The sequence below is a fragment of the Anas platyrhynchos genome, chromosome 2, assembly GCF_047663525.1.
Source record: "Anas platyrhynchos isolate ZD024472 breed Pekin duck chromosome 2, IASCAAS_PekinDuck_T2T, whole genome shotgun sequence".
NCBI lineage: Eukaryota > Metazoa > Chordata > Aves > Anseriformes > Anatidae > Anas > Anas platyrhynchos.
In genome coordinates, this window is record NC_092588.1 from 117049494 (window position 1) to 117074690 (window position 25197).

A 25197-nucleotide genomic window follows, 5' to 3' on the forward strand; every position below is an offset into this window, starting at 1 on the left:
TTTAGGTGCCTAAACTCCAGCAATTCAGAATTGATCATTTGTCTGGAATTGGGATATGCTTTCTCTCTGCAATGACTGGTCTGCTTTCTGTTCTTCTCTTCCAAAACTCCTAGTGAGGGATCATTTTTCTTCCAGTGGTATATTATAATTTGTGTGAGTTTTGCAACTTTTATACTGCAGACCTTACATTTTTTTCAAGCTATTGGGGATGCTTTGTGCCTTGAGGTATGTCAGTCAGATGGGCAGTGGATATCCCTCTTTATCTGATTAGGAAGATCAGCTGTTACAAGGCTGCTGCTGATGCCGAGATGGGGAACGCCTGCCCTTCCTGGCACCTGCCAGTCCTTTGAACACAACGGGACAAAGGTCCAGCTTTATGAACTCACATTAAGAATGTCTGCAAATATTAATCATCATGGATGGTCAAATGGCTAGACTAAAAAGACCACAGAAACTGAGAAAAAGATGGTTTACAGTTAGTCATTCTGGGCACTGGTATTGTATAGTCAATAATGGCTAATGGCTTCATGTGGAAGGTAGGTGGGTAGATGGGAACAAAGACAGCTTTGTAACCCCAACAACTTGCCTTGAACATTACAGTCTAAGTCTGACCAGAAAAATGGTAAAATACTTAAACTCTTCTATTTATTTCATAGGAAGCTAGAGGTTTCCTTGTATTCAAATTTGGGTCAGCTCCATTATATACCTTCAAAAACTGGACCTCCTGGTGGAAAAGGTTTAAGTCAATGGGTGAAGTTTAGAAATGACCCAACAGGCCAATTCTTGTGCGAGAGCTCTTTGACAAAAGCTACAGCACTAAAATTGGCATATTGGGAAATTTGGGTGGGTGGTGCTTCTGTGCCCAGAAGAAACAAGGTGGAGGTTAACATGCAGCCACTTCATGCTACTTTACCCCTTGCCACAGAGAATAACACTAGCTCAGCCACTGATTCAGTGAAGCTAAACAAAGTAAAACATGGGGCCTCTACACGAGTGCCTGAGGGCACCAATTTCAAAGCAGTAACTTGCTGTGGACAGCACTGTGCTTTGTTGTCAGCGTTAGTGCGGACTGTGGAAGTGACAGTACCAAAGCTCTCCTCCTATTTCCAAGTGTCTGTGAGCAATGCCAGAGAAATCAGCTTGAAATATGGGCTGTCTTTAAGCAGTTGAAGTCTCTGAGGGGTGGGTGGGGTTAAGTTTCCGAGCCCCTGACATACACTGCCAAACACTGTTTTCACTTTACTCCAAATGGAACCAGTCCTATCACTGTCAATATGGGATGACTTCACCAGACTCCAAAAGGCTCTGGCATGCTGGAGAAAAATGGTATGTGATTGCGAGCTGTGTTTGTATTATTTTAAATATGCTTTCCTTGGTTATCATTCACTCCTGACTGTGGTTAATAAACCCTTTCAAAATGAGATCAGGGTAGTTTCCTCATACTAACGAGAATTTTGAAGAGAAAGATCTTCATTTGATAAACAACAGCAAAGCTCCCATGAATTCAATAGAGTACTATTGCCTGAAGAGCTGTCCCTGAAAACTCCGTAAACCAAAATATTAGTTCCATGCAAAGTAAAAGGCAGAGTAAATGGACAGGCTTTGAATGAGACCTATGTATAATTATAAATAGTAATTAATTAGGAATTAATTCACTTAACAAATGGCCTGAATTTATACTACAGGATCTTTCATCAGAAGAGCCAATATTTAGAGATATACTTGAAAAAAATCATCTTCAAAGTATTCACAAACATCCTTGTGGTATGCCTGTGAAGTAGATGTGCCTTATCCACCCTGCTTAGTTCAAAAAGCAACAACAGAGCAATTATTTTTATTTGACATTCTTACATTTTCTTGCATGTGGAGAAAGTCCCCTGATCTTAAATAGGTTTATTTTCAGCCTTTTAAAGTGATTATATATCACTGCAGTTATCTGCCTATGCCTGTTGAGGACAGAGAGGACTGACTTCACATATGCTGGGGTACATCAGCAGTCGGTCTGCTCACACAAAACCATAGTGCCGCAAGGCCTGAAAACTGTGGTTTAACCTCAAAATATGAAGCATATCCTTATCGTGTGTGTGCATTGCAGCAGCACCACAAACTGTAGCTGACAAGCTCATACTTGTTTCAATATAAATGCATAGTGGTGGCATCATATGCATATGTAGCTCTCTGATCAGAACAAAATCTTCACTGCACTTCTCTCACTGTTGCTTTAATGTTAAATTTAAAGCCTATTTGTTTATATATACATATAAAAAATAAACACACAAAAAAGCAGTTACATTTATTTTTGGTGATTTTAAGTAAATATGGCAGCATATATTTTTTAACCCTCTCTTTTCACCCCAGGAACTTATGCACCAGCTGATACAACACATACCGCACCTCTTCAAACTTTTAACTTACCTGCCCACTATTGGCCAAGTCATCCACAGAGAGAGAAGGGTCCAGCCTCAAGGATAACCCAAAGTCACAGAGACAGCAGGTTAAATCATTTTTCACCAGGATGTTGGAACTCTTTAGGTCTCTGTGCACAATAGGGGTTTTGGGGCGACCACAGGGTGTGTGATCACTATGGAGATGGGCAATCCCTCGGGCCAAGGATCCACCCAGTTTCCAGAGGTCCTCCCAGCTGATAATGTGTCGTGTGAGGTATTCCTGCAAGTTTCCTCTAGCATGGAAGGCAGTGATCAACCAATACTGTTTACCAAGATCTGTCTTACGCTCCTCTGCCGTCAAGAACTGGAGGATGTTCTCATGCTTGAGATTTACATCTGAAAAAATGTCTTTCTCAGTTTTCCAGGATGCATACTCTTCATAGGGGAAGATCTTGACTGCCACAGTTTCATACTGCTCAGATGTGTTTTGCTTCAGTTTGGCTTTATACACTTCAGCAAACCTTCCTTTGCCAACAACAATGTCCAACTCAATGGGCAGCAATTCTGTGTTGTGGTTGATGTTGTTGGCACAGGTAGAGCTGATGTCTGAACGGTCATCATCTAACATAATAGCACAAACATCACTGCAGTCCTTATGTTTCCTGGGCTTAACATTCTTCTCCCATGCCTTGTTGAGCTTCCTCTTCTTATGAGTGCGGTAGGCATAAAAGATAACAATCACAGCAACAGAAATCACCAGTAAGGGGACAAGACTTATGATTGTGACTTTGGAAATTTCATCTTTCTCCTCTGGCTTATGGGGGTCATCTGTAAAAGAGAGCAGAAGGAAGATATACATTAAATGAGAGCATAGATTTGTGTATACAGGAAGTTGTCAGTAACCTACAATTTTCATTGTGTGCAATACCTGATTTCCTCCATTAATAGTAAGTAATAAAAATGATCACTACTTTCTTACCTCAAAATGTTCTTTTGTTTATAGGCCTGCAGGACTTCCCTGTCTGCTTATTTTATATGGAGCCAGACTTGAATAAGTAAGAAACTAATGTAATTTAATAGCTTTGTTCTTCTCTAAAGCTCTTAATACATTTTGGACGAAACCTTCACACTCCTGAAGACAGTAGCCAAAGTCCCCTGCACTTACTCTGATGATGTATTCTTCTGCCCCTTTAACCAATAATTACAAGAAAACATTAATTTTTCTCCAAAGAACTTGAGGGATAAGTAAATAGACAATGAAGCACATAAATACCCAATTGTCCAGTTACCATGCCAGATCATGTATATTTCAGTAGGATCCATATAAAGTCATCTTCAGGAAGCCTATCCATAAACAAATAATGTCTGCTAATATTCAAGCACAAAATGTATGCCTGCACATGAATCTGAAAAACAAAACTCATTCTCTTTCTTTGATATATGTGAAAGTGTTGCTACAACAAATTCAAACACCTGCATGTGCACAGGTGTTTGAACCCTTTAGGCACAATCAGGCATGTATGGCACATCTGAGAACTGTCATCCCCCGTGCACTTTTTGCATGGATTTATGTAACTGAAAACTTCCTCCATGTGTCACTTCCTGGCTCTACACTGGCTGCCTTGTTGGAAAGCCATAGATAGCTCATTCCAAGCTCCTTAGTGGATGTAACCCCACTAGCATATTGTTAGGTGAAGTACATAGGGATAGGGAATAAAAGGACAATAGAGACATATTCTTGAATAAGGACATGCTCTGGGAACAGAAAGGAACATATTCCTCTCTGAGATGTCCTCACACCCCTAGAAATGACCCTACTGGTTCAATCTGGGGTATGTCTTAGGGAAAAGACATCAAGTTGGACTTAATGATCCTTATGGGTCCCTTCCAACTCCGGATATTCTATGATTCTATGAAAATAAATAGCATGAAAGGGAATAGTTTTATTCTGAAAACAGACTAAAGGGAATCAGAACTTAACTGAACCTGATTTGATTGCACAATGAAAACATACTCTGTTAGCCTATTTCTTCCTCTGAGTCACAGTAAATGCGCTGCATTACTTTTCCATGGCGGAGGTCACTAATTGGAAGAAGCCCTGAGGGTCTAACCTGAATAGACTAAAACAATTAATGCTGTAACCAAAGTTAAGCAAGTGGCTAGTGTTTGCAATACAATACTGGTGGATGCTTACAGCCATGTCACTGACTCAGGCCCTGTGCATTGAGCCAAATAAGTCAATATGAAGAAGTTTAATACATTCTGAAGGGAAATTGCCACTAACTACAGTAACTGTAAGCCTCTGATTCCCCTACATGGTGCATGAGAAAAGTCTTTCAAAATGAAGGGAAAAGCACCGAAAAGGGTAGGGAAAAAGAATTTGCTATCAGAACAAGCAATGCCTCCGACCCCCCAGTTTCACTTATAATCACTTTTACATTGTAGGCACAGATAGCTGGCAAGCAGCAGGAGCCACCGGCTATTCAAAGGTAGGTGACAGGACATCTTAAGAGTACATTCTTTTTTTGGAAGAAGGCCTGAATCCTGAACCAGGATGTGCTTCCTCTGTTTGCAAGGTTCATCAGTCAGTGTAGAGCAAGTAACTCAATCCTACCATCTCTCACAGGGCTTCACGGAAGAGGAAGTGTCTTTCTAGCACTGACATTTCCAGCTAGCACAGGTTAGTGGCATTCATTAGCAGCACCCGTGCTACGCCAACAAAGACATGAATTTATTTCATTCATGCAAACTAACCTTTTAAGCCTAACCCTTCTTTCACACCTATGCAAATCACAAATCCGTATTCTCAAACACTTTCCCCTGGCAACAAAACATTAGTAACATACCTATACTTAAACGTATAATCACAGATTACAGGCAGCCCTTCAACTTCTCAACTTGTTGAAAAGGGTAAAAAAAAAAAATACAGTTTTTTATAGCCCTTACTGGAGGATTATATTTAGAATGGCCAATGTCACTGTCAGTAAACAGAAGATTTGCATTACTTATTCCCTCGTGAATACTTTGCTCTCAGAAAATCTACTTTGTAAAGAACTAGGGAAACACCCTGGTGGAAGAGGACTGACTGCTGTACGATAGCTCTGTTTCTGAGTTTTCGTTGCGAACAGGCCGTAATTTTACAAACGCAACTGTGATCTGTAACAATCAGATAAATAGTTTTTATGAGCATTTAGAGTTCTGTTGTTGTTTTCCCTTGGTCACCAAAAAGAACACTTGAAGTTTGGACTGTGCTCTTGCAACTGAGCAATATATCATTCTCCTGCAATCTATATTATGTGGTGTACGTGCTTCTTCAGAACACTTTAAGCTCTTTTACTTTGCCACTTTGCAGTATATAGCTCAGATATTTAAAAAACAGATGTCTTTCTAAATGAGGGAAAAACAAAATAAAGCAAAACACCCCGAGATGTATTAGACTCCAAGCAGCTAGAGGTAGTTGGCACACGTGCAGATCTAATGGAGAAAAAACTCATCCAAAGTCTCAATTTCTTTACCATTATGGATACACCGAGGGTTTCTGGTCATTCCCATAATGTCTGAGTGCAGGCTGTATTACTTAGGCCTACAGCTGAGAAGTCTCCAACAGACTTCACAGATGCTTTAGCTCTTCCTCTTTCTGCATAAGGGAAAGCTCGGCTTGTGGTACTGGGGATTTCTGGGTGGAAGACAGAAACTGTTGATGTTGCAAATGTCATTTGGAAAAGAATGAAAAAAAAAAAATAAATTAATCAAAGCAGAAGCAGAAAAAACTGCTCTGAGGCTGAGCAGTTTTACCACTTCCCCTGAACACTGTATTGTCCTGCATCCCTGCTGCAAAGTGACATATCCGCTTCAGCAGCATCCTGTGGAGGAAATAGGGAGGCAGGGGGTAAAAAGCATGTGGCTGCACATCCTGCACCTAAAGCAGCAGGGATGTAAGATGTGCTCATTTTCTGTTTTTAAGACACTAGACAGTCCCATTCAAGGCTTGGAAAGAGCAAGAATGAGCACCAAACGGGGAACTGGGTGCAGGATCCTGGGCTTAGAATGAAGGGACTGAGCTGCATGCCAGCAAGATTAAAGGAGACAGCAACAGTAAAGAGATGCTGGCACCAGGGGCTGGTTAAAGCAAGGAAACCACTTCTGATTTTGACTGCTGATATGAGCAAAACAAAATCAGCCCCTCCAGCACAGGCTAAGTTTGGGGTACTTCTGAGTTGAATTTGCATTCCAACTCAGGGCAGGATCAAAATCAAGAGTGCATCTGTATGTTTGCATAGTGGCTAGCCAACATTTTCTGGCTTGATTGCAGGAATCTCAGAATAAATATATTCATTTGCTTATAATAAATGCCTATGACTCAAGCACCATAATTTCAAAAATGGGAGTGCAGCTTCCTCTTTCTGAGCACTGCTATGAGCAAAGCCTGGCTGAACAGGCAAGCAAGGAAATGGTTAAATGGAATAGCCTTTCAGGTTTTGCCAACATGCTCCTAAATAACTTTCCCCACCCAGAACTATCATTCAGGCAGATCAGTCCTTTTTCAAGCTTCAAAAGAGCCTATTAATAAAGCATAACAATAGAGAAATCTAACTAAAAGAAAGCTTCCTGTAAGTGGCTTAAACTAAGCACAAGCTATCTGCATGATCCTTAGCACTACCCAAGCCTTTAGGGAATTGGGCTCAGGTGCCAAGAAAAATGGAAACACTCTGGGCAGGAGGCTTCAAGGCACAACATTGGTTTGCTTACAAATTCTTTAGGTTGGACCTTTGATTGAACCTCGGTGTCACTGAACTTTGGAAACAATAAATAAAATGATTCCTGTGAAATTAGGAGCTGTGCTCTAATGCATAGGGCAGCATAAGCATGCAGCTGGTACTGAACTAATCCAACACTGTCTGCTGCTTGTGCTTCCTGAAGTTGCAGCCTACTCATCTGTCAGTCGAAGCTCCACAGTAGGGCAAGAATATACCCCATACCAACAGAACTCATGATAAACTTATCAATACTGATGTCTTGCAAGCTCATCTAGTGCCTTAAAATCTCCAGAAACACACAGTCACAAAATCTGGGCCCAGAACCTGGCCTGCGGTCCAGTTATTTTGCAGGCTCCTGAGACACAAAGCAGCCCTTTGAGCTGACTGAAGGACAACTCCTCTTTGCAGCAACTCTGAGGTTTCATAGTTTGGTTTCAGTTCCACGCTGGAATGAAAACTAACACTTTTTGAAGGCTTTTGCATAAACAGGATTCTGTTCAAATGTTGCAATTTGGCAAGAGATATGAGTGTCGAATCCCCACCAGTGAGGGGACTAGTCTGGGGTATGGGAGCTCCAAGTTCAAGTTCTGCTCTGTTTGATTCCAGGAAGAGCTTTCCATCTCTGACAACTCTGATTCAGGCAAAATGTGAGCTTGAACCTTACGTGCTTACTGATTTCTGGGCAAGAGACTAAGCAATAAAATATACAAAGGTCTGCCCATCTCTTTAATGCTACTTCCTGGATGAAAATTAATTCCATGAAATGTTTCATTTTCAGGGAGAAGTTTCACAGACTCTGAGCTGCTGTTCGGGGTAATTTATTTTCTAAAGGAATCCTCAAGTGATAATGAAATTCTATAGCTTATTGTATCACGCTCCCTCCTGGTTTGGGTCATTTTAGAGCTAAACTGGTTTGGGAATCTTCAGCAAAATATTTTTATTTGGGGAATGTTGATCATCAAAACAGAAACTCTATTAGACAAGACATTCCTATACTTTTCTCTGAAACCCGTGTCTTGTGAACAAAAGTGGTCTGAAAGTTGATCCAAGTTTTATGTTTAGAAACTTCTGCTAATTTTATGAGTGTTGTTGTTTGGGCTTTGCACATAGGGAATATTGCTTTTTTATTGGAAAGTGGGTGTTTTTTTCTCAGGAAAATGGTCAATGCTGACACAAAATATTTGGAAATAATCAAACTCAAATGCTGCACTTCAAACTAACCTGCATTTTTTTTTTTTTTTATCTTGACAGTTTCCTGGAAACATTTTCATTTTCCATCCCTGCTGGAGATGAAGAACTTCTAAAAAACTTATTAGTTTTGTGGGGCAGGAAATCAGTTCCAACCTTCCTTTTCTGTGCTGAACCATCTGATGGCAGAAGACATAGATTACTAGATTTTAAAACCAGACTCTATGTTGCTATCCAGTGGAAAATAAACCCTGGCATTTCTTGTAGACTTTCCTGAAAGTCAAATTCTTGCAGCCAGTTCCTGAATTTGACAAGATTTTTCTTGGACCAGGTAAACCAAGACTGTCAAGGCCAGTAACTTGTGTTTGAGCTGTATGTCTTCATATTTAGTCTAAAGAGGAGGTTGTCAGGGCATGTAAAAGCCCAGTGACGGCATCTGCTGAAGCAGCCTTCTGGAGAGGCTAGCACTAGTAGCTGGCAGGTCTACGGGGCCTCCTATCAGAGAGATAGGAACACAGAGAGAGCAGAAGTGACAGGTAAAGCCATCTCTAGAACCTGCTTCTCCAGCTGTGTTTCTAAAGCAGCCATCCTCCTGGCTCAGAATCTAATCCCCGAGGATGTTTGCCCAGTGGTGCAGGAACTCATTTCCTTAGCCTTTTGGTTATTCTCCAGCTCGAATGTTGCTCAGCAGTCAGGCAAACTGGACCCAGCCCTCAGAGCACTTTATGCAGGCCAGTGCCCAATGCAACCAGTTACCTCTTTCCTGAGAGGTTAGTAAGGCGACAGCATGAGCAGTTTTGGAGAGCTGTGGCACACTCACTACTGCTTTCCCCTTTGCTCTCAGCACATGACTACCCATGATCGGGTGATCAGGACTCAGACATCTCTGTTATGACCAAGAAGAACCTCCAGTTACACAACCAAGCTACATGTTGTAAGAGTCATGCATCTGCACCCGCCACCTGATGGGAACAGCTGCATCTCAGTCATGTCATACATCACCTCTGGATGGTCCACTTCAGTGTAAAGGCCGGGCAGGAGTGATGTAATGGATATTTTATCTACTGTAAGCAGAATTTCATTTTTCTGATTTCCAAATATGCTATTCAGCACTCAGGGGGGTTTAAGAAACACTCAAGCTCTAAGACAGAACAAATAGTTTGTTGCTGTTTCATTCCCTCACTGCTGGCTGAAAAGTGTAATTCCTTGGTTTGCTGACACAGCACCCGCTTGTTTAAAATATCCCACCCCTGGATGCATTCCCTTATCTATCCTAACAAGTCACTATCAGGTCACTCCAACTCCACTGGGCGTACATGGCAACCGTTGTGAATTTTGACTTTTGTAGCCAAGCTTTCCCACTCAGCAGTATGAAAACTGACTTGTTCTAACTTTACGCCATGTGACCGTGTTTCTGATATGTGCCTCAGTTACACAACTCAGTGTCTGCTGCTGTTTGCTGGTGGTTTTCTGGAACAAATCAATCTCTCCAGTTTCAATATGTTCCAACAGATGCCACACATTAACCACTATTTTTATTCTGAGCCTGAGTTTCACCCCTTCAACCTTTCCCAAAATATTATGTTGCCAGTGTTAGTTACAGTTTGTTTCTGTCTGTAATTATTAAAGTCTCTTCCATGACAACCTGATAAAAGGTTGGCCACATTCCCACACTTATTAAGCTCTCAAGTGATGCAAATTGTAACAAATATGCCAACCAGGCTGGAAGAGTGCTGCCTAGTTTGTTTTTACACAAATCTGTAACTGAGCTCTGCGTGGTTATTTTCCTAGGAAGCAAACAATATAAATAAACCAGAGCAAAACAAATTTTTGGCTTCTTTAGCTTCTTTCCGTTGTATTTCCTTTCTATCCCACTAAGTGAATCACACATTCAGTATTAGCAGCCTCTCCTTGGGTTACATACAGCTGCAAGCTTTGGGTGGGACTCTGTGGCTGCAAATATCTAAGAGGAAACATTGAGAACAATGCCAATATACAAGCGTTGAGAGGCTCTGTGCAATGTTATGTAATGCTACTGACCTCTTTTATGGGGCAGCTGGAAGACAGTTACCTTCTGAACATGTTAGTTGGATAACAGAAAAACAGATTAATGAAAGCCTTTGTTATAATCCACTTGGAAGCAGTCCAGCTGTAATCATGGCCCTTCTGCTGTTCCTTGAGCACTGGACAACTCATCACATGAGTATTTATGGCCTGGTTGCTCTTTGTGCACAGGTCTTAAGTCTGCTCTTAATTCTGAGATCCTCCTATGTAGTCAAGTAATATCACTAAAGCTTTGAGTCTAGTAGGGAAAGGAAGAGGAGAGAAAGAAAGGAAAAGACAGGGGCAACATGTTAGAGACAAGCGAGAGATACCAAATTAAGGAAATTCTAAAACATTAGCAATATCTTCTACCATCCAGGTGCAGGACAAGGCAGCAGCAACACCAGGTGTGGTGTCCCAGATAACAACCATATACAGCTAGCAATCACCGCACTTGACACACTGTTTATCTATAGGCTGTAATTCTGTCAGGCAAATGACTCAGCCACAATTGAATAATCAAATACTTACATCTCTTACACCCTCAATTAAGAAACTTACGGAAACTATTATCAGTGTTAAGATCGTTGTCAGCACACCTTCTGACACCTCTGACACCCTTCCCCACTTAGCTTCATTATTCTCACGAATTCTTGTTGACCCATCAGTCATCTCTACCCCTGAAGTTTTGCTATATCTAAGCAACTGTACAGCATAGCAAAACAGGTGAAGGTGAAAAATGATCACTGTGCACATTATCAGAATGAAATAACTTTAAACTGAGCAGAGTTGGGCTACAGATCTGCTGTGCCTTTCCAAAACTCTGCATTTTTGGATGTGTTTGAAATCAATGCCTGGGAAAACAATAGCATATGTAATGACAACAGTATACATGATCCTGTGATTTAAAGGATTTATGTTTCTGTCTGCAGGCTCCAGTGCTGGGGTCAACCTTTTATATACAGATGTCTGCACAATAGGAAGAAGTTGCACTGCAATACAGGTGGGTCATATATTGCATAGCATGCAGGCATCCCACTTCCTTGGCTGCAGTGAGAGTGCCTGGTCTTCTCTGCCCATGGAGATCAGATCAGTCATGAGGCTGGAAAGAGCACAAGTCCCATTCCTCTGGGTAGCCTTGACTTCAGCCAAATTACTTAGGACTGTTAATAAAGAAAAACTTTGTTAAGGATTTGTCATGCTGACACTGGCTGACGCGTAGAGGCTGGGAGATGGTGTGGTGAAGGGAACGCTGAGGAGCAAGGCTGGCCAAACACCAAGGGAGGCCTGGAACTGTGCAAACAGCTAGAGACAGACCAGCAAAAGGTGTCAGTGTAAAATTTTTGTGCAGAAGATCCACCACACACAACTAGACATCAAGGAGGAAAAAGCTGTTGTAGTTCAGTCCTGCACTCATCTTTTCCATGACAGCATGACAAGGGCCCTGTCTGCCACCTAGCCAAGTACTCCATGGCCAGCCAGGGCCTTTCCCCCTCCCCCTTTTTGGCTAATCTTTTCCAGTGTTTTTGCTCCCTGGTTTTGCCTTCCGGTAATACTGACATTAGACATTTGAATAAATAATAATTTAAACAGACTGGCATTGAGTTTTGCTGTGAGAAATGTTTTTCCACCACAGGGGTGTAAGTTGTTTGCTAGTCGCCCACAATTTTGTTTGGCAAAAAAGAAAAGGATTAAAAAATAAACACGGGGTAGTCAGATTTGCAGTGGCTACCTGTCTCCTGGATATTATTTCTCCAAGAACTACAGAATATTGTTTGGACTGATTCTGCACATGTTTTTCACCGACCGCTTGTGGCCTGAAATACCAGCGTTCAGCATCAGGGCCAGAAGCCCCCTGACACAGCAGAACTACAGGCATGTTTGGGCACATGTCTGACTGTGCCTGGTTTATTTTTCAGATTGGCAACTTAAACAAAAAGTCCATACAGGAAAGAGGCATTTGATTTGGATCTAACCACTTCAAACATTTCCAAAGCCACACTTCAGTGAGTCACAATACCGCCCACTACCCTGAAGCTTTAGATGTTTGTGCCTAAAAACAGAGTCAGTAGGTTTACCCTTCGCATTCAAGACTGATACAAGCCAACAGTGCCATAAGCCAGTTCTTCTATAAGCAATAACAGATCAGCTGTGAATCACTGGAACGTAGTGAGTAACCTCTGGTGGAAATTAGAAATCTCTGCCTTACCCACAATTTTCTTCTTTACCTCAGAAACACTGTGAAAAAAATAAATCTGTTTTTTCTTCATTCAGAAAGAAGAAGAGCTAGAACACCGATCTTTTACAGCAACATCTTGAAAGGAAAGGCTGTGATTATCAGGTGAAATATTAAAATCTTTTTTTGTTGTCTCCATTTCTGCTGATAAACAAGCACAGTCACTGCTTGAATTGTCTTCCTTAGTGTATTTTTTGTCCACTCTCTAGAACTATAAGATGTGCAAAAACACTGCAAAAATCCTTACTACCCTGATGTACAAGAAATATAGAGACAAAAAAAGGCAAGAACAATGTACAGAATAGACCTGGATGACAGTCATTCCAAAGGCAAAATTATTACAGGCTATTATCTAGTTGTCTGGAGGAGCCGTGGACCAGCTGGCTGTGATGTTCTGCTCAAAGTTAAACACAGACAGGAAACCGCATGTCTGATACTGTAAAAATCGTTTGTCTTCCTGCCATGGCTAACCAGGCAAGCAACCCAAAGGGGCTGTTTTCATTTAAAAGAAACACTAATCCACAACAATAAAAAAGGGAATGACAAGGCCTCAATTCTCCCCCCTCCCAACTGGAGTTGATGCTTGTGTTTGTGAATGAACTGGAAAAGTTACAAAATGAAGTTTTGTGTCACTGTATTTTTTATCTGTAATTATTCACTTTCTACATGTCAATGCAGGGCACAGTTTTCATGAGTCACCTAGAGTGCTTACAGCATATGACCTGGGAGGAAAAGCTCCACTCCAGAGAGTGAAAGGAGTTAGGCTAAAAAGGCCACGTTTTCATTTACACTACAGCTCCTTTTGGGCTGCTCTGGAAGTGTGAGGGGGTCCAGAGTTGATAGGAATGAAGGCACTTGGTGTTGAATTTATGGAACGGTTCTCATAAACACACACAGAAGACACGCATTTGTCAAAGTGATTGTATTCAGCTTGTATAGCTCCAGGAGAAACAGCTATAGCATGACTAATTTTTAACAAATTAGCCAAAATCCACAAGGGTGTGGCTAGCTTTGTATAAAAACTCCAGACAGCTGACACACAGTCAGATCTTTTCACTGCAAATGCATCCTTTTTTATAAAATTAAGGCAATCTGATAGAATTAGGTCCTGGGTCTACCACCTATGATCAAACCAGTATCAGTATTTGCCCCAGCTTCTGCACACAGCCAAGAAGTCTTGGGCTCCTCTTTTCAGAAGAGACCAAAAAGTCTCTAGCAACTGTAGGTTTTCCTCTACAAACTGCAAGTCCATTGGTATGAGAGATTTAATGTTACATGTAAGGTATAGCCCAGGAATGCAGGGTAAATTATTAAACCTACCTGTAGAAAAAATAAGAACATCATTGCACTCTTCATCTGTACAGGAACACATGAACATCAATCCCCCATTGTCCTTCTTTTCTTTCATCAAACACTGCTCTGAACTGGAGTCATCCAACATGTGACCATAGAGAGGTTTCTGGGGATCATGGCATATTGTTTCTAATGTCACATTTTCATCATTTCGTCTCCTAAGAATGAAAAAGAGAAAATTGAAATCAAAGCAAGAATATTTAAGAAAGGGAGCAGACAGGCCCGTGCCTGTCCCAGATTTGCCTCTTTTGAGAACTCAAAGGTGATTTAAAGAATATCATATGTTTTTCTCTGTCTTTCCTGAATGGGATAAATTTGGCTGCATCTGGGCTGCTCCACACTGGGGCATTTGTACAATGGCACAGCTATTCCTGTATCGTATTACCACTAAGCCCAAATGAGTGCCTTTGAAAATCTCACTCGAAATTATTCAAGCTAATGCTCAATGAACTGCTGTGAACTTCAGAACATACTTTTGGTTTTTGTGGTCACTGTGAAGGCAGTAAAATTCTGTGGGAAATTATGATAAAAACTGAATTATTTCCTCAAAATCTAAGGAATTTCTATTGGGTCAGACTTTTTTGGTTTGTTCTTGAGGCCTGCAATCGGCACAATTTCTGCACCGAAAGAGTTACTCACAGAGTGTTTTTTGTAAAAACAAAGCAAAACTGGTGCAAGCCAGAGTGACCTCACTGTCAGGGAAATATTTACAGCTGATAATCTGGCCCAGATTCCTGTGTTTTGTCTTGGTCCATAGATTTTATTTCATGGACAGAAGACTTAGAGGCGAATAGTACTTCAAGTGTAATTACCAACTCACGTGTCCTTTGGATAAATTGACATGTAAAAGTCAAAGTGTATCTTCAGTTGCACTACAGTCACTTTGTATGGCAATAACAGACAATGAATACATACTTGAGGAGCACAGGACAAGTACGGAACAGCATATTGGACCGATTCTAAATTTCAAGTGTCCACATCCAATTACGCTGAACATCTCTTCAAGTCAATGGACATAACGACTACCTCAATAAATTAATTAATCATGCTTTTCTCTAAGTGGTTCTAATCATGCTTCTAAATCAGCAGCAGTGTTGCAAATACTCAGTTCTGTTTCTTTTGTCCACTTACAAACTCATTAAGGGTGTTTCTGTTTTTCTTTCTTGCTATTTAAGGAAGTTTTTAGAGCATAATACAAGTTTAATCAACAAATTCTACAAAAAATATTACATTAAATATTTTCACATGCTGCAGATCTACTTGAACTTAGGCATACACTGTATAAAAAGTGAAACACTTACATCAGAGACAGTATATACACAGAGGAATATTTTCCAATTAAGAGAAAGCTTTTCTACCTATAAGTAGTAAATAAAGCTGCTATGATACACATATATAGTCTACTTCAGTACGAAATCTGAGAGAGCATTGTTTTTCTTCAGCTAATGCCACCACAATCTTCTCTGTCTTAGACCTGATTCTACACTGAGTGCTGTGGATAGATGCAGCCCAATGGTTTGAGCAAAACCATGCCTCCTTTCCAATAACAGCACATGCTGGAACAGAACCACTTCCAAATAAATAAATAAATCCCCAGAACATTTCATATCAGCATTGTTGTTAACCTCAAGCAACTCTCAGCATGCCAAGCACAGATACGAGTTGGAAACGAGAGAGCCGAGCCCGGTGAAATAGCAGGGAGATTCTGAATATCAGAGCAATTGAGGAAAGTACTAAGTGATGATGAATGAGGCTGTGCACCCTTCCCCACTTGTATGAAGAAAAAACTTACCATACAGCGGCACAGACTTCATTATTCCTCTCACAGATAGAAGTGATGTTGCAGTTGCTCTTGCACTGATATTGGTTTGAGCAGGTTGTTACTTTAATGTCACAAAATTTGCATAGTTTGGGCAATTGCAGTCCATTTTCCTTATTTCTGTCTATAGGTGACATAGTTTCAGCTGAAGGGAGAAAAAAAAAGGGAAGGACACTTAATAATGATAGATTATCAGATTATGTTATTGCTCATTATGAAGATAAGGTTTTCATCAGCAGCAAACATTCCCTCATACCTTAAATTAGAAAAATCTCTGATCTTGTGCAACTACCAATTTTCTTTGCAACAGCACAAGCACCACACTGTCAAGACCAGGTTAATCAAAGTGAATTTGAAATGCGAAGTCAAAGTCTATTGACGTCAGAGGGTGCAAAAGTTTCTTTGCAATTTGCAGAATCAAGCTTATTCTGAGCCCAGGTTGTCCTGAAAGAACTACTCTGCAGCCATCCACTTGCATTATTCACAGGCAGCATACCTGTCCCTTATGTGCAATATATTGTATCACAGCCTGTTTGCTAAAGTAGCTGTGGAAACCACGGTGGGTATGCACCCTAGGTGGGTGACATCATTATGACATGGATCTTGATGGATTTTGCAAGTCTGTCTTCACTAACCTGAGATATCACCTGGCTGTCACCCCTAATCTGATTACTGTTCACAAAGAAGAAACACAGAACTGGAACTGACTGTCATCCTAAATTAGATGGTCTGCCAGAGGTTACGGGTGAAACTCAAGCTGGAAATGCAACAGCGCATCCATGCAGCTAGTGTAATCTGCTGCTGGAGCCTTTCTGGGCTAACTCCAGGGGACTTAACTCAAGATAACTTGCTATGACAGCCTCTGTTGTAGAATTGCACAGTGACCCAGCAGCTACATTTCTGTGCCCGAGCACTGAAGAGTTACTTGTTTACTGGTCATGAAAGAGTCTTAGCACTCTCCATCTGCTTCAGTGTAGTAGCAGTAAAGGAAGAGATGTTATTTATCCCAGTATTATGAATTTCAGGAAACCTATTTTTAGTTCAAAAGCTATTTTGAAAAGCCAGCGTGACTACAAGGAACAGAAAATGCCAACATAAACTTTTTTCTGAAGCTAAAATGAATATGCAACTATATCTGAAGTGGAGTAGACTATCTACAACAGTTTCAGTCTGACTCACTTTGTTATATATTTGGGAAAATACGTTGAACCACTTTAAGGAGATCCTAGGCTTCATTTAACACAGCCCTTCTCTTATAGCCACCTGTGTGCTAAAACCATGTTCGTATTGCTGTCTGTGGCCAAATGTTGCTAGTCAACCAATAATAGGCAACCAGGGATTTGTAATTTCTCCCTCTCTCCTCCATTAACTGAGAAATCAATTTTTTTCTTCTAGAACTTCACTATTTATTACCATTAGAATGTTTTATAACAGGAATTAAATATACATGCTTTTTCCAGAAGGAAATAAAAAGGCCTTTTGCTAACATTTCCAATGCATTTCTGAGCCATTGTGAAGGACTGGGAGCAAAATCTTCCCTCCTTACCCAAACCACACATCCTTCTTCTCATGACTAGCATGCTCTTATACTGACCTAAGGTCTCTCATCTCACTTCCCTTTGCAATCAGTAGTAAAATGCCCAATGATTTTAATGGTATAGAAGAAGCTCCTACACAGAGGTAAGGGTTATGACAAGCTCTCTGGGAGCACTTACTGGGATGGAGAGTGCTGGCAGTATGTCACAGGCTGGCTGAATTTTAAGCCTGAAGTAAACATTTATTGTCCTTCGTTATTTGTGTTGCAACAACTCCCCAAAGCTATGCAGAAGAACAAAGCCTCATTGAAGTAGGTGTGGCAGGGATTCTAAAGGTCTTGGATACAGTGCTCTATAAAATATGTATTAATGTAGCCATCGTTTTGGTAAACTGTTCCTCTCTTTGGGATGATACCTCTGATTTACCAGATGTTGAAGAGAAACTAATATCTGTATTAACTTTTCTAGGTTACAGTAATGATCAAAGCACCCTGCCAATGTTGGACTGTCCCTCTACCCAGTAAAAAGCCAATCTATGTTCCTAAAGCCTTGGATGAGCAATACAGAGAAATATTAAGGAGGCACTGCTTTTACAGATGAGCCACAGAGATTAAATGACTCAGCCAAGTTCACACAGGAAACCTGTAGCAGGGAGCTGGGCCTGTGGCTCCTGTGTTGACACCACACAACCGAGCAGCACAAGGAAAAGACATCTGCTCAAACTGCAAAGACTCAGCTGCATCTACAGTGCTTTCAGCCCTGAGTTCACAAGGCTTTGTGTTTCACAGGGCAGCTGTATTATGAAGGATGCCTGGGCTGCAGACATGACCCAGTCCTCTCAACGCTAGAGCCAAAGGCCACATGACACCAAGTCCTTAGATAAACTGGTTCAAGCACATTGTGTTTGATGAGGGACGGGGTCATTTCTGTGCTGTCCCCACCCACACCAGGTTCTGCCAAGTCTCACCCACCGGAACAAACAGATGGAAATATGTTTGGACCTCTTCCAAGGAGAGGTCTCCAACCCAAGAAACTTGATTTTAAAAAAATAATATTAAAATAAAAGTGCTAGCTGAAAAGCAGTAATCACCTGCAAAGTCACGAACACAAAGTTTCTAAGTGAGAGCAGTAGGTTTTGATTCAGTCACCAGCAAAAGGCTCGGTAGTTAGTGACAGATAATTTCTGAATGTGTTAAATTAATGGCAAAAGGTAATAGGGTTTTAGGACTTCCAGAACTGACTGGACTTGAATTTTCTCCCAGGAATACTTGTAATAGCGTCTGACAATGCAGGGCCTCTGTTTTCATTCCCCTGGCAGTTCAAGGTATTGGATAAGTTGTCCAGGTGCACAAACTTTCTTCCACATTTCAGCATCTGATTTGAAGTGAGACTGCAATTTATGCTCCCTAACACTGTCACATTGCCAGCAGGTGTTGGTGTGTTGTTCATTACTACAATTCAGCCTTGCTCACTCTGACAGCCCATCTAGTTCCAAACTAAGTGGGCTAAAAACAAGTTTGACTTTCCCCTATCAGACTGATGCTGAAATCAACCTCTGCAAACATCCTGTGTTGATATCTGGAGCCATATGTGAACCTCAGCATCAATCTCTTCTGATTACAGTCTGCAACCAGGCTTTGAGGACTTAGAAATCTAAGAAAGACTCACAGCTTCCAAGTCACATAAATTCAGACCTGTCTCCAATCAATGGTCTCCTGCCTGGAGAATGACGGATTGGTATGGCTCTTCCCCAGAAAATGTATTCGCTCACTCCCTGATGGGCCCATGAGCAAAGAGTGGTTCATGACCAGCAAGACTGCTCCTCTTCTGGTAGTTAATTGAATGTTAATTTGGAAGTTAATTTAAATCTCTAAAACTGCTTGACTACCCTGTTGCCCACTTCATACCGCACAAGCCAACTCCTCAAGGTTTTATCCCGTTCAGACATCATATGAACACTGGACAGAAGCAACCTTTCATTTTCCTTTAAAAAGCAAACAGACAAACCTCTGTGGATATAATGGGATAGTCAACAGACAAAACACACAGATTTGCACATCTGAAGGACGACATCCTAAAACGTGTGCTTGCTTCTTAAAACGTGAGTTTTGTCATCTACTCTCTAATGTTAGTTTTCTTATTTTGACTTCTGCAGGAAGCCTAATTGTAGCTTTCCTTGCTTCTCTGACCATGAAGAGGACTCAAAAAAGACAGTGTTTCTTGTCTATGAATCTTCCAGCTGACCAGTTGACCATAGGTCAGTCATTGTGGTTAAAATGCACAGCACGTGCAAGCCAACACCTGGGCTGGACATTATGGAAGAGACACTAGAGCAGCCACATAGGAAAGATCAACTCCATGGCTTCTGATGGAGCCATTGTTTTTTTGTTTTACTCTGTGGTTCACCTCTTTTTTGTGACTTCTCAAGACCTTATAAACTGTATGACCACACTGAAAGTCTATTGACTGTCTTGGAGTTGTTTGCTCTGTATCTGTTTTTTTCTTTTCCTTTCTTTTTTTTAGATGCGTAACTTTGATTGAGACCTCAGTCTACAGTTTACATTCTTCTTATTTTTCTTTTAATATTGTTACAGGCCCCTCAAAAGCCAATAACATTTAAATAAAGTCCAAAACAACATGCTGTTTTCTGGGGAATATCTACACTGGAAAATTTTATTTAGTTCTTAGTTTGCATTTCAGGAATAGACAATTTCTCTCATTCCTATCTTGTAAAATACAATTACCGCATTTCTCTTCTCTCTTCCAACGCCTTTGGCACATGTATACAAATAAGATAGCACTGCTGAGCAGATAGATCTCATTCCTTTAAAAAAAATGCTGAGGGAGATGTTGGGATAAAAACTCAGCTGCTATGAAATAATTCCACATGATGGGAGAGGTTTGGATTTAAGATTTTACTCCACTACGTTATGGAAATGCGCGAGGAGGAGGATGCCTTTATCAGGAAGACAAAAAGGAACTTGTCCTTGTTCTCCCAAAGAGCACAGCTCCATGGCCTCATGTCTCAATGGCTAAATAGCACAGCAGCAACTTTGAAGAAAATTCAATGTGTATTACCTTCTCATCTAACACAGAGACACTACGTTTTGCTAGAAACAGAACCACACTGAGCATTTTTTCTGTTTTACCAACCCCCCTCCAGCACATGATCTATAACTTTAGCAGAACTTCAGTACTGATGGAAACACTGCCAGCATCATGAAAATGAAGCGGTGCTGCAAAAACATTCTTTGCCTTCCAAAAATGCCTTCCACGTATTGATGATTGAACTGCAGGAGGGAGGGGTGGGTCAAGGGAAAGGAGAGATCTGAGCTTTGTTTTTAAGACTCGGAAATATCCTGATATCTATTCTTACTTGTACTTGTTATATACAGTGCAGTAATACAAGGAAGAAAAGACAGGATCATAATCAACCCTAAATATTCAAAAACCATGAGTCAGGAAATCACAAGATTAGCCAAAGAGATTGTAGAAATAAAAGAAGTTTAAAAAAAAAAAAAAAAGAACAACTGCTGGGTTCTCCTTTATTTACCAATGCTGTCTGGAATCTCAGAGTGCATTTCAGTAATGTTTTGAAACTTTGACCACAAGCAGGATTGGAAACTTACCAACTTACAAAATCAAAAGTTAAGAAAATAAAAACACTGGAATCCAGAAGCTTGATATTCAAGAAAATTAATGGCTATCACGCAACTCATGATAAAAATCACAGGACTTGGCAATGCTGCAAATCACCTAGGAACTCCCATAGCAACACCTTCAGGGGTAACACCGTGAAACATGTATTTTCAGATTTTCAATTACAGCTGACACTTCTGAACTTAATGCCATCATGAGTTGAACTGGAGTACCACTCTCTGACACATACTCCCACGCTCACTATGTGAGTATGAACACACATTGTTCCTGGTGTCTCGGACCATGCTGTGGGCTGCAGTCCTTTATCTCAACTATGATTTAACCCGGTGGGACTGGCATGGGCACAGGACTTTTGTGACTGTTTCTATTAAGATTAATAGCAATGATGATAAGCATGCTAAGACAGCTTCCTTAAAGCCAAGTATCAGCTATCTTTTACATACAATTAAAATATGTCAGAGGAAAGCAGGCTCCAGAAATGTTTAGCTCACCATATCTAACTCTCCCTGTAGTAAGACTCCTGAAAACCATGTTCCTAGAGAGTTATTTGAAAGTTCTTTTTTTTTTTTTTTTGCCTTGACCCACATCACGTATAGTCACAAATCACTGATGTCACCACAGTATGGCCCTAGAAACTCACTCCCTTCTTTCCTCCAGAAGGTATTTCACCTCTTGGTTTTCCTTTTGATCTTCAGTCTTCTGGCCTAACACAGCAGCTGCCTTAGTTGATGTCTAAAGGCATGGTTTTGTGTAGTAAATGCACTTCTGTTTGCAGAGTGGTTGGGACCATGGTTTTGCTTTCCTGTCTGATCAAACCTAACTGGGGCTCTGCAAAGAACAAAGACTAAAATAACTTCCTTTTGTGAACACTCTTTTTTTTTGGCAAGTTATGCCAATCAAATGGCAACAATGGAATTGTTAATGCAAAGAGATACACATTCATCCCACAGTCCTGTAACCCATCCTATCACAAGGCAGTGAGATGGGGGAAAGACTGGCCATGTAGGGCCCATAACCTTCCAACTTTTTGTTTATGTGGGCTACAGCCTGCTCTTCAACCATGTCTGAGAATCTGCTAGGAAAGACGACATCGTGAACCATCCTGATGAGCTAGATCTAGCCAGAAATAGCGTGCCCCCCCAGTTCAATGAAGGAAGGCCAAAAGAGAACTAGTTCACTATGAGAAGGCCACTGGGTGGACTGTGCTGAAATGTGGAAACCACTATTTCTAACCCACAAGCCAGGAAGGCATCTGCAGATGGGGAAGACAAAAGGAAAAGGAGCAGGAGTTAGAAAACTTCATTTAACTCACCACTGCGGTGGCAATACCTGGCTTTTAGCAGCATGTGGAACTGGCAAAACTTTGCTTTAGGGATTGCTGCAGGCACTGACACAGAAACACAATCAAATCTGGCAGGAGTGAGGGAAGAGGGGGGCACAACAGGAGAAAATAAGGGAGGGAGCAGAATATTAAGCTGGAGACCTTCAGGGTAAAAATCATTCTTGTATTTAAAACATGAAAATAATACTATTTTTATCCCCTACTTCCAAAATGAGCTAACACTGGCAGTTTTAATCATGGGCTTGGCTCTTCTCACTTGCACAGGGCATGGCAGTGAGCTGCCTGCCTCAAACATGCATGCCTAAGAACTGAGCTAGCTGTCTTCAGTGAAATTACTGCTGACTGACATTAGTGCAGGTGCGAGGAGACTCAAGCTCAGCACTTACAATGAAATGTGAACATGTTCTGAAAACAGGCAATAAAAATAACATTGTTGTGATGCTTCAGATAATGAGTTTTCACCTGCAGATTTTTAACTTGCTGCTGTCTTCCACATTTGCTGGCCACTGTTTAGCACTCCATGGTAGCCCGCAGAAGGCGGAACAAATGAACACTGTCTCCAGGCAAAAAGGCTGAAAAAGGATCTAAATGATGGCTTCCCATAGGGCACTCAAAGGGATGTTTCATCTTCTCTTGACTTTAACCCACAGCCTCCCTAACATAGCCAGTAAAGAGCACACAGCATTGGAGAACTGTATGTGATATAACATTAAGATCAATTTATTCAGCTATGACTACAGGGTCTATTTTTTTTTTTTTTTTCCTGCATAATGCATTAAATTTGGAATTTACTGGAAGCTGTTGTTGGTGGTTAACTCCTTCTGTGACTTCAGATATACAGTGAGTATCTAGTACAGCAATGCTCATCTGAATCATGAGATTAGGGAAAACAGCCTTCCTGCTTTGTTGTAATAAGCATGATTCATAGCTCAGGACTGACATTAGCATAGCTAAATCTGACCTGGCCTTTAGGAAGCATATCTTGCAACTTCACCTCCTTTGGCACTCTATTTGCACAGTAAAAACTGCCATTACTTCATCTGAAACAGGGCTGAAAGAGCATAAACACTTCAGATTCATACAAATATTTTTCCAACTTAGATGCTCTGAAAATAGACAGCAGTCATTCAAGTATTAAGTAGTTTGTTCTGTGATACAGACGGAAGAAAAGATTTTTCATGACCGAAGAGCTTGTGGGGCAAATCCCTAAATATTTAAAACAATTAAGAACACTTCTGGCTCAGAAAAACACAAATGCACCTCTGCTCTCAACTACAGGTCCTCGCCAGAACAAAAGCATGCCACTGAATCTTCTAAGTAGGTTGAAAGCAGTTTCTGAACCTGTCCTACCTCTCTCTTCAGCTAGCTAGGAAGCCTGTTTATAGAAACATGCTTCTCCCCACTCCTGCCCCCTCAACAGTCACACCGCCACCACCAACCTACTTGAAAATATAATTGGGTTTTTCATTCTTCATAATGGCTTTGGGGAAGGTGAATCACTTGTCTTGAAAAAGGCATATATTCCCTCCAAAAGCTTAGTTTCTATTCCTTCCCTTTCTCTCTTTTACTACAAGGAGACATGAGAAATGGCCACTTTCAAGTCATTCAACTCTATTTTCAAGGGCCTATTTATTAAACTTCCAGTTTCTCTCTTGGAAAGTCAAGCATTTAGGATATTTTCCACTGTTATTGCCAAGCTACCTCTATTAGCCATTACATATTTTATAGAAACAGATCCTGGCCCTTCAGTTTATTTGTAAGCCTACTGAATGTGCCACATATAAACCAAAAAATCCATTAGATGACCAAAAAAAAACAACAAAAAAAGATCATATTTCATATTCCTAAGGTATCAACATTGTTTACCTAAAGTCATCACCTCATTACTACAGGTAATGAGTGTCCAGCTTGTGACAGCTGCCTAGTGAAGAGACAAATCTTCACTGTCTTCTTTTTAGAAGCATCCTCACTGAACAGGCTACAGGTGAGAGGAAGGCGGAGAAGTTTTGGAGGGTATGTCATGGGGCATCTTCTGCTCAGCTTTTGGCTGGCAGAACATAGTAGGATCTTTGGTTGGGGTGTAGAGGAACTTATGAGTGTTGGGACTAAGAAGCTTCCTGACACACTGTATTGCCAAACCCCGTCTTCCTTCCCATGGCAAATTGAAGTTGTGGCACTTGTGATGACAGCACATGGCACAGTCCTTCTTCTCCCTCACGCAGACAGCTGCTTTGTCTGCTCACCGCTGCGGTACTAGAGCAGGCAACCCTCAGCTCCCACAGAACAATGCAGAACCAAAGCTGCACAGACATCAAAAATAGTAACGTTTGCTCAGTCAGACGCTCCCGACTGACACTCCTACAGGGTTTTACTCATATTTAGTGTGTGGCTTTGTCACGCTTAACTTTCCAAATAGCTTCAAGTAACAAAGTGCAGCCTGGTATCCTCACATCACTGCATCAGTTTAACCGATCAAGTTAATAGGGTGGAGGTTTTACAGTTTTCTCTGTCGATCTACAAATCTTTTTAAAGCATGGTTGATTTACGTCAGTTCAGGTTACAATAGAAACAAATATAGCCAGTGTCACAACTGAGAATTATCACACATAAAGTTGCTGTGGTTTATTTACTCAGTTACTTGTAAATCGACCATAAAATTCAAAAGGTGTGAAACCTGTACGTGGAAAAAGCTTTCGTAGTGTTACCTAACTACCTGCAGCATTTTTGGCAGGAACGTGGAAGGTTAGATAGGTGGCAGAAAATCATCTCCTTCAAACGCAAAATGGTAATGGCTTAAAGACTGACCTCTACACTGGCAGCATGCAGCAACTCACGTTGCAAAAAGCCAAATCTTTCCTAAAGGACCTCCTAAAACCA

General features: G+C 41.0%; 1 protein-coding gene across 2 annotated transcripts in view; it reads right to left on the bottom strand.

The window, feature by feature from the left end:
• The window catches only part of TGFBR2 (transforming growth factor beta receptor 2), a 58919-nt gene that overhangs the window by 15768 nt on the left and 17954 nt on the right, over positions 1–25197 (bottom strand). For both annotated transcript variants that reach the window (XM_027451097.3, XM_072033447.1), the window contains 3 exons: positions 15757–15928; positions 13932–14122; positions 2416–3215 (listed from right to left, as the gene is read on the bottom strand). In XM_027451097.3, coding sequence (XP_027306898.1) covers positions 2416–3215; positions 13932–14122; positions 15757–15928 — 1163 coding nt within the window. The remainder of the gene's footprint in view (positions 1–2415; positions 3216–13931; positions 14123–15756; positions 15929–25197) is intronic.